Source organism: Brassica oleracea, chromosome C8, assembly GCF_000695525.1.
Source record: "Brassica oleracea var. oleracea cultivar TO1000 chromosome C8, BOL, whole genome shotgun sequence".
In the NCBI taxonomy this organism is placed as follows: domain Eukaryota; kingdom Viridiplantae; phylum Streptophyta; class Magnoliopsida; order Brassicales; family Brassicaceae; genus Brassica; species Brassica oleracea.
In genome coordinates this window covers 30,980,384-30,990,541 of record NC_027755.1, presented here as the reverse complement: position 1 = coordinate 30,990,541, position 10,158 = coordinate 30,980,384, and the positions used below count along the sequence as shown (strand labels likewise).

General features: G+C 34.7%; 2 protein-coding genes across 2 annotated transcripts; one reads left to right on the top strand and one right to left on the bottom strand.

Moving 5' to 3' along the window:
• The first annotated feature begins 242 nt into the window (after positions 1-242).
• LOC106309169 lies at positions 243-811 on the top strand. The gene is made up of 2 exons (XM_013746231.1): positions 243-258; positions 309-811. The coding sequence occupies exons 1-2, from the start codon at positions 243-245 to the stop codon at positions 809-811; spliced, it is 519 nt and encodes a 172-aa protein (XP_013601685.1).
• A 4,459-nt stretch (positions 812-5,270) lies between these two features.
• On the bottom strand, positions 5,271-7,005 carry LOC106308299 (lysM domain receptor-like kinase 3). Its single transcript, XM_013745451.1, is given in 1 exon segment — positions 5,271-7,005. A coding segment is annotated over 1 exon segment (1,329 nt). The 5' UTR covers positions 6,768-7,005; the 3' UTR covers positions 5,271-5,438.
• Between the last annotated feature and the right edge of the window lie 3,153 nt (positions 7,006-10,158).

The window sequence follows — 10,158 nt, the reverse complement described above, 5'->3', positions numbered from 1 at the left end:
CCTAATGTATAACCAACAAATTAGTCGTATTAGCTATTTAGCTGTGTATTCGTGTGCACAGAACCGGTCCTCAGCATAATATGATAAACGTAATACGATTTGGGCTGACTGGGTGCGAGAACACTTAGTGAGACAAGAGTCCTTTTGGGATATTAGAGATACTGGCCTTGGCTCCTGGGTCCGGCGAAGATTACTACAGTTGAGGCCAATTGCAAAGTAGTTCTTCCGTTTGGAGATTCATAATGGCCAGACCACGCGGTTTTGGACAGATCTATGGCACCCGCTGGGTAGATTGATTGAGGTTGCAGGTGAGATTGAGACTCAGAAACTGGGTATAGCGCGTAATGCTTTGGTGTGTGAAGTGTGGAATGCTGGTCATTGGGTTTTTCGTCGATGCCGAGATAGGCAAATGAGCGATATGATTCTAGCAGTCGAAAGCCACACGCTTGTTGATGATCGTACTGGTCCTGATATTGCTCTATGGAAGAGAGGACCAAACGAGTTTCGTAAGATTTTCTCTACTGCTGATACATGGCAGCAGATACGTACGCACAGTCCTACTACGGCATGGAGCAAAGTGATATGGTTTTCCTTAGGAGTACCTCGTTTTGGATTCATTACTTGGCTTGCTATAAGGAATAAATTGTCTACGGGGGATCGCATGCGTGCTTGGGGCCTCACTCAAGGATGTCTGTTCTGCGGTGAACCAAACGAGTCGCGGGATCACCTTTTCTTCGCCTGCCCCTACACTTACACGCTTTGGCTAGAGGTAGTAGGAACACTAATGGGTCGGCCCCCTGATCCAGACTGAGAAACCACGCTTCATCTTCTTGCTACACACAACTTTGATCGTCTTGCCTATGTTCTTCTGCGCCTAGTATTCCAAGTTACAATTTACATGATTTGGAGAGAGAGGAATGACAAGAAACACCATAAGAGGCCAAGACAGGCTAGCCAATTGGCTGAGGTAATTGGGAGAGCTGTGAAAAATCGGTTACTGTCAGTCAAATATTGGGAGAAACCTCATCTACGGGGCTTGATGCAGCGCTGGTTCCATGCACACTCTTAGGCTATAATGTCTTTAATTATTTTTGTACATAACTATTCTTTCTTCTGATGATTAATAAATTTAACATTTCATCAAAAAAATATACTCATATTTATAATAGTATATGATTAAGAAAAGAAGAGACAAGAAAAGCTGGAGCTTCCAGTTCTGCTGCTAAGTATTGTGGCAAAAGACAGAAGAAGTGTTTATTAAGGATTGCAAATATTGAAAGAAAGAAAAAGAACAAGAAAACATGTTGTGGAATAGTAAATCTCAGCTGCTTTTTGTTTAGATAAAGAAGATTTACTTCAATAGTTTAAAAGTTAAAACATAGAACAAGATCTTTTAGCGTGGTCGTACATAATAATGTTCTTGTTACCAAAGGCTGTTATTACTCTATCTGCACCTACTTCTCAACTTTCCAATCAATTGCATGCAAAAACAATTGTTAACGTACATTATTGAATAGTATGTATTATATTTCTGTATTTATATGATATATCTCAATATATATATAGCCTGTTTCTCTATATCTGATTTTTCAAATTCCATAGATAGCTATTCAAAGTCTTGCCTCATCAATGAAGAGAAGATCTATATATCACTTAATTCTTTATCTGAAACAGAAGTTTTAGAAATTAATAAAGCGTACGAATAGCCATATTGTCTTATCACCAATTCACCTTGCAAACTTAATTTATCCAGAGAGCTGCGAACCTTTCAACTAATACTCAAATGATCAATTATTTCAACTGAAATTGTACTTCATCAAAATACTAATTCGACCCTTATGATTAGTGGATAACATCTAAAAGGGTAAATTGATTTATTGCTATCATTGCACGATTTAGACAACCGATCATCATATATGTATTCACTTTCTTATGTTTAATCTGACATGAATGAAGTAACTAATAATTTGTTCCATCTTTAAACGGGTCTCGCATGTCTCTATGATCCTTTTCTTCAGCGGTGATATATGTGCACCATCGTTCCTTTACCACCTTCCTCTTCACATCAGATAACGCTCTCCGCTGGTTACTCATCAATGCATCAACTATAGTATTGGCCCCAAATCCGCGAAACGTTGCCGTTTCTTTAGATCAATCAAGGCCATGATCGATCGAGTAGTTCGTTTTCTCGTCGTCCGACCACAATAATTATATTCGTACTTACATATGAGCTGAAAGAGTTATTGACTATTGTCTTAATTAAGAAGATTCTTTGCTTAATCTGCACCAAAACACATGTCATCTACTTTGAAAACGTTGGGTAAAAAATGTTATCTACAAAATAGCTCTAAAGTTCATAGCCTTAGCATTTACAAATTACAACAACAAAAATTTTCTAAAGTTAATAGTAGCAATTAGCAAAGGACGACAAGTATTATATTCATACGTACTTACATATGAGTTGAAAGAGTTATTTTCTAGTTTAAAAAATTAAGAAGGTCAATTGCTTAATTTGTACCAAAATGTCATCTACGTTGAAAAACTTGGGTAAAAAAGGCTCTAATTTTACCCAAAAAAGAACTCTAAAGTTCATGGCTTTAACTTTTACACTAATTTTTTTTCTAAAGTTAATAGTATAGTAGTTAAGGACCACGTATGTGCATGTCTATGTTTGTGTATTAGTAAATATGTATGGGAGTAAGATTTTTGTCTTCTTCTTTTTTTTTTTCAATGTAGTAAGATTTTGTGTAGACGCAAATGATTTGACAAGACAAGACAGTTGTATGCTTTGTGTAAAATGATGTGATGTTTTGACTTGACTCCTCATTCTCTTTTCCTTTTATATTCAATAATTTTATTTATTTTTATTTTCTATCCAATACGGTTATTTATAACCTGCTTAATTACTAGTGTGACCAGTTGACCGTTAATCCAAAATTGCATCCTTTAAGGTTATGAATGTTTTTTTTTATAAACTCTATCGGCTAATCTGGTCGGTTCCGGGAGGAAGGTAATTAGTGCTACATAATGGACTAGTCCGAAAGCGTACTACACTGTCTGATCTGAGTTTGAAATACCTTCTGACTAATGACAGAGGATGGACCAATCATCAGTTATGGCCCAAAAAGTTATGAATGTTTGGTAACGGATACAAGTAAACGCATGTATATTTTTATTTATGTAACCATTCACCCTAAACATACACACAAAACACATAGTGTGGTTTGTAATTAAAAAAGAAAAGAAAATAGAATTGGAAGTGTGGTCGACGACCCGCACATGAAACGCATAAGAAGATAAGTTGGTGCGGTTTGATGTGTTGGTGAGCTTTGTTTTTTTTTTCATTTCAATTTCTTTAATTCATTAAATATAAATAATTAAGTTTAAAATATGTATCAATATAATTTTAATTTATAAACAGAAAATGTCATTTTAGAACTATAATAGCTATGTAATATACAAAATATAAACTAATATATATCAAACTTAATTATTTATATTAAATAATTTAAGAAAAAATGTAGTTGTCTAGAATATATTTAGTAAATTAATGTACAATGGGGCTACATAATTTTAGATTTTGTTGAATTATTGATAGAGACGAGAACAAATAATACAAACTCAGATAACGAATTAGATGACACAAAAATATCAAATCTACAAATGCAGTAGATGGAGAATATATGGCTCAGATAAGAGATAATATTACAAATATGTTGTAGGTAAACTCAAAAATTTTATAGTATCTTTGTCTATATTGTGTCATAAGAGAAATTTAAATTTTATATATTTATTAGTAATAATTATATTTTGTTTTATTAATATATTTGATTTTAATTTGTATTCCGCACCGCTTATAATATTTTTACCATTCTACTATTGTTTATGTACTGCATTTCGCTTTTGTTACCATTCACATTTTATTATGTACCGTTTTTATTTTTAATAACCGCTAGTATTCTTCAGTTAATAAAACCGCGCTTTGCCCATACCGCAGTATCTAATTCATTCATCCCGAACCGTTCATCCTTCTGTTACCATTCGGAGCCTAAGACTCCTTTTTTAAGATTCTCTTGCATGCTGTATAAATGTTGAATGAATTGGATACATATGGTCTTTTAGAATACATATTGTCACATATGAATATTTTTTCTTTGTAAGAAATATAATCTATACGTTTTATAACGTATATGGTCTTATGAGAGTTTTTGCTTGTATGCTATTGTTTCCAGAAGACAACAAAAAAGCCAAAGATTTAGGCCAATGGACATAACATATGAGAGCTAGTAGAAGTATAATCCTTATGGAATGCAAGCATCAAACGGACTTATATTATTCAAGAGATTAACTGGAAAATTTAAGAATCTGGATTTGCTAATTTTGGCATAACCCTTGAGTGAGAGAGACGTAAATGCAATGTTGAATTAAAACAAACTTTGTGGTATTCATTTATTTTGTTCTTCGATGTTTCAGACTTTGTTTTTAGAGATGAGGCCCTCAAATGAGTCCGAGCAGTTAAATAATTAAAAAAACTATTGGGCTACGAAGTACCTTAAGCCCAATGCTAAGATCTATGCAAAAGCCCGTATATCGTGAAAGCCACCTCGAATGTTTCACATAGAATTGAAGAAGAAAAGCTTCACGAGAACATCACTTCAAATTGACTGACATACAAAACTATCAGAACACAACTACATAAGAAAACTTGATTCTGAAAATTATGTAGTCTAGGGTCCAGATAACACATGTACACTTGCATTAGACCGTTAGTCAAACATTTTCTTAAATCAAACTAACATTAATGTAAGATTGGTCCCTCATATAACTCATGTCTTGACTTAAAACCACATCCACACGACTCAAAAACAGATTCCATTACAAGCCTGAGGGCATCAGCATCAATGAACCTTGAGTGGGGTTCATAACTTTAATTTTTTATTATTTTTTTATTATTTTTTCGTTTGATTTAAAAAAAAAAAAAAAAAATTAAGCAGACCAATCGCGGACCACCACCAAATAGCGTGGAGCCCGCGATATAGTGATGAACCAGGTTCATTCCACTGAACCTGCAGGAGCTGAGTTCACAAAAAAAAAGAATATTTTAATTTTTTTTTTTTTGAGAAAAGTGTAAACTTGTGCATTGAACCTTCAATGCAGATGCTGTTACTACTTTCCCTTAACTTTATCTCTTCTTCATCATTTTGACTTTTGAATACTATTGCAAATCCTCAAACACCAAAGACATTAACTTAACTAAAGCATCATGTCATGTACTACCCCGAACAACGTATGGGAAACGGATGTTTATCATTCCTCATATTATATAGTTTTCATGTCCCACATGACCAAATAAATCATCAATAATTTGAAAAAAAAAAATGAATATACAAATTATGAAAGAAAAACTGAAAAAAAAAGAATTGAGATTCATTATTTCCTCATCTGGGAGCATAGGAGACGGTTATATCCGTTGGCCGTTTCATGTTCGTCGCCCATTTCTCCGATTCTAAATACAGTTGCGATATTTTCCCGGCGACTCTTCCCATCTCCGGCCGATTCACCGGATCCTCCACAGCGCACTCCAACGCCAATCGCGTCAGCTTCTCCACCACCGCCACCGGAAACGAATCCCCTAATCTCCGATCAACCCACCTCCTCAGCAGCCCCTCTGTATCTCCATCTCCGCCGTCGATCACCGCTTTCGCGGTTTCAATCACCGAAGTCCGCTCGAAATCCCCGGTGGCTTTGTCGTACCTATACTTCAGCGGCTCCTCGCCGGAGAGAAGCTCAAGCATCACGACTCCAAACGCGAACACGTCTGATTCCCGAGTGGCGATCCCGGAGGCCTGAAACTCCGGCGACATGTACCCTCTCGCGCCTTCGAATCTCGAGGAAGAGCGTCCTCTCCGTCCGTGTCCGTCTCTCTCCGGCGTCGTTTCGTTCGTTTCCCCGCATAACTGCGCGGTCCCGAAGTGGCAGATATTCGCGTTGTAATCGGGCTCCGTCACGATCACCGCGGAGCTCTTGATGTGGTTGTGAACGAGATTCTCGATCTTGAGCCCAGTTTTGTTGTGGATGTAGTCGAGCCCATGGGCCAGATCCGTCGCGATTTGGATCCTCGAGGCCCAATTCGACAACACGGTGAAGTTAGGGTTCTTAGGGTTCCGCAAGCAATCGGCGAGAGACGCTCCGTTGACGTACTCGTAGACTAAGTAGATGTGATCGCCTCCTCCGCTTCCGGAGACGGAGGCCCCGAGGAGCTTGATGATGCTCCCGTGGTGGCTCCGGCAGATATCGGAGAGGCGATCCTTAAGCTCGTCTTTGGCGATCCTCCGCCTGAACTTTCTCTGGAAGACGACGACCTCTTTCCCGCGCAAATTGCATCGCCACGAGGCTTTGGAGGAGGAGGAGGAAGACAAGCGGTGGGCGAGGAAGTTGTTGGTGGCGGCGCGAATCTCGGAGACGTCGTAGATATGAGGGTTTTCGGGTAAGGATTCGCGGAGACTAGCGAGGGATGTTCGACTTGCGGCTGAAGAAGAAGCACCGGAGGAGGAGGAAGCAGGGGTTTTGTTAGAATTCGAGCTCGTTGTTGTCGTACCGGTCGTGCTCGTTGACGGAGAGCGTCTCGAGGAGTGGTGCCTTCCCTGAGATTGGCTCGGCCGAGATGGTCTTCGAGTCGGCTCTGAAGCATTGACGCCCATTTTGGATTTGCACATACGGACAAGTTATTGTTTAAACGTGTGAAGGAGACGTCGCAAATCAGACATTAGACGGCGAAGCGATCGCGAAGACGGAGACAGGCGCAATATAGTAAGTGCGCATACGGAGTTGGGCGCAATATAGTAAGTGTGGACACGGAGATAGGCGCGTTATAGCCGGCAAAAGAAGGGAAGTCTTCTTTTTTCCTCTCTTTTTTTCATCTGTGGGTTAGCAATTTATAGAGAGAGGTCCTTGAACAAACAAACAAAAAGAGAGGTCCTTTTCTCGAAATTAAAGTTTGATTCATACTTTAAACAATCTTAAAAGTTGCCAGGTCGAATCTATTCAGAAAAGGCGTTGACTATAACTTTTTTTTGGCGAACGTAAAAACATTTCTACAAGACACTCTATAATTTTAAATATAAAGTTTTTTGCTTTCCAAAAAGAAACTTCAAATTTTCATTTCGAAGAATGAAACTCTATATATGAAATTTCACTACTCAAAATTTCAAATTTAAAGTTTCATATTTTTATTTGTATTTTGGTCCCTACAATCACACATCACCATTATGATTTATAAATATTTTTCGTTTATTGTTTTAATCCTTAAAAAAATTATATCTCATAAATATTTTAAATTTTGTTTACAAATTTTAAATTTTGCACATAAAATTAAATAAAATTTTAAAATAAGATTTAAAATATTTTAAGTTAGATTTGGACAACAATAATATACCATAAAACCTTAACAAAAATATTTTTAAAAAATATATGAAGACATAACTATTACACAAATTTAAATATTATAACAACACTAATAGTCAGGTAAGTTTGATCCATAAACTTCAATTTTTTTAAATATTGTCCAAATTTTTTTATGAAACTGAAGATGATTGTTGTTGTTGTTGTTTTTGATGTCTTTTAATTTTCGTAAAATTCTTTTCTATTCATATCGAATATATTCACGAGTATTAATATCATCGAAAAGAAATTATTTTTTAGCAATATTTTATATTTCTCTTTTACTTTCTTGTTCTGATCTAATGTATTAACAAGTATCAATATTACCCGATTTCAACAACTTTTAGCTCGTAATCTACAAAGTAAAAATGAGGAGAGCCATTTTTACTTCGAAATGCACTAATAGATCATATATGAATTACGAAAATATTTCTTTTGAAGTTTAATATTAATTAATTTATTTTTATTTAATTTTTTTATATTTTAATATAATATTTAATTAATTAATATTGTTGTAATATGTTTATGTATGTGCTAGTTATTTACAATTTTTTTTATGAATTCAAATTAGTTATGACAAATATAAGGACCATATTATAAAATATAAATAGTTTTGAAGTTGAGTTTGAAGTTTTAATTTTGGAGAAAAACACATTTAAACTTCAAATATAGAGTGTTGGAAACTTCAAAATAGAGTTCCTTTCTGGAGAGATACACAAAATCTTAATAATAATTTATCTTAGCTATGTGTGGCCAACGTTGTACTTAATGTGTGTTTAAATTAATAATTAACCTTTCTTTTATGGAAAAACTGTCCTGGTCGAACTTGGGAGACTTTTTGAGTTCGCCTAGAATGGGTGAGAGGTAAAGAACATGATTGGTTTGTAACGAATGAAAATAATTGATTTGGAAAGAAAAAAACATAGTTATATATGATCTTTGGGAATTTTAAATGTTAGACTGTGGCCTACCAATATGTAGTATTAAAGTTTAATTGGTTAAAGATGCTTTAGGTACATTATGCATCCTCTGTATAAAATGTTTATCAGTTGCACCTAAGCCGGACGTATGTGGATTTTCGTTCACATTAACAAGTAAAGTGAATAAGCCATTACTTGTATCGACCGTGTTAAGCTGTAAATCGATAACAAACTAAAACGTTTTTTTTATTATGAAAGTCATGCAAGTGAGATACATTTCTTCACTACTAGTTACTTATTTTAAGAGACCAGTTTCAAACATTCCACCAAGCTTTTCCATTAGTTATATATATTGTCCAAAAACACTAACAATCACCCACCAAAATAATTTTATATTTCCATCTAAATCTACCTTTACTATATACATTCATGGACGAATTAGTTTGGAGTTAAAATCCTAATCGTACCACCACATTTTCCCAAGCATAAATAAACAACGAACGAAGTTGATGCTACTTTGTGGTAAACCAGTGGTAAGAGTTGATTTGAATTAAAGCGAAAATCCATCGATTCTGTATTCAAGTTTTGGTAAAACGAAATTACTGTCAATCAGACGAAGATGGGATTATACTTTAGACCTCGTTAAAAATCTGTACCTAATCATCAATTTTATCTTTCTTCGGGAATAGTAGGAACTCGGTCCATACATCCTATTATCATCAAAAAAAAACAGCCGACAAACAATAATGAGATCAAATGATCAAATCCATTAGCTCTAGCTCAGAGAGAGACAGCTCAAGAAGAATCCATTAGCTTACAAAGATACCACCAACACATGATACAGTTCCACGCAAACAGATTGGATAAACGGAGAGAAAGCGGGCACGTGTCTGTAAGTATGAAACAGCACCATATGAATATTTCAAAATGTTCCTACAGTAAATAAGTGACGTGAGGGAGTACATCATTCTATATGACGATTTTACATTTTCTGCGACAAATATATTCTCCGTTCAAATGATCATATGGTGATTGTGATGGTCTAAATGGATTATTTTGACTTTTATTCTTTCTCAATGAAGTGATCACGGTGATTGTGATGTCTAATAAATGAGTTCTTCTGACTTTTTCTCATTAACCACTGTAGATTTGTAGTAGTATCTCTCTACTAATGTAACCTTACAATTTCAAAAGCATACAAATATACAACTGTGATTCGAATTGTTTAAAGACAGTGGTGAAAACATTAATATGGAGGCTATGCGGACCAGATGTGTGTATATGTAATAATGCTGTATGTGAATATGACGACAAAGTCTAGGGATTCACATAATTGAAAACTATAATCAAGTAAAGTTCCGATAAACAAACTAAACCTCGATCTACGCAACCATGCAGGTTTTTGTTTTTATTTATTTTTATATAAATATTTTGTTTTCAATTCTAAATTAGTATATATTATAATATATATGTATCTATCAATTTTTAAAACTTAATAAGTTTGCGGTATATTTTTTTCATTGAATAGATTGTTTCAAACTTTCACATGTATTTGTATATATATATATATATATTTTTTCGGATTATTATTTCATTATTAAAATCGTAACTATATATATAAAGATTAGTTGTGCAGGTTTTTGTTTTCATTTATTTTTATATAAATATTTTGTTTTCAATTCTAAATTAGTATATATTATAATATATATGTATCTATCAATTTTTAAAACTTAATAAGTTTGCGGTATATTTTTTTCATTGAATAGATTGTTTCAAACTTTCACATGTATTTGTATAT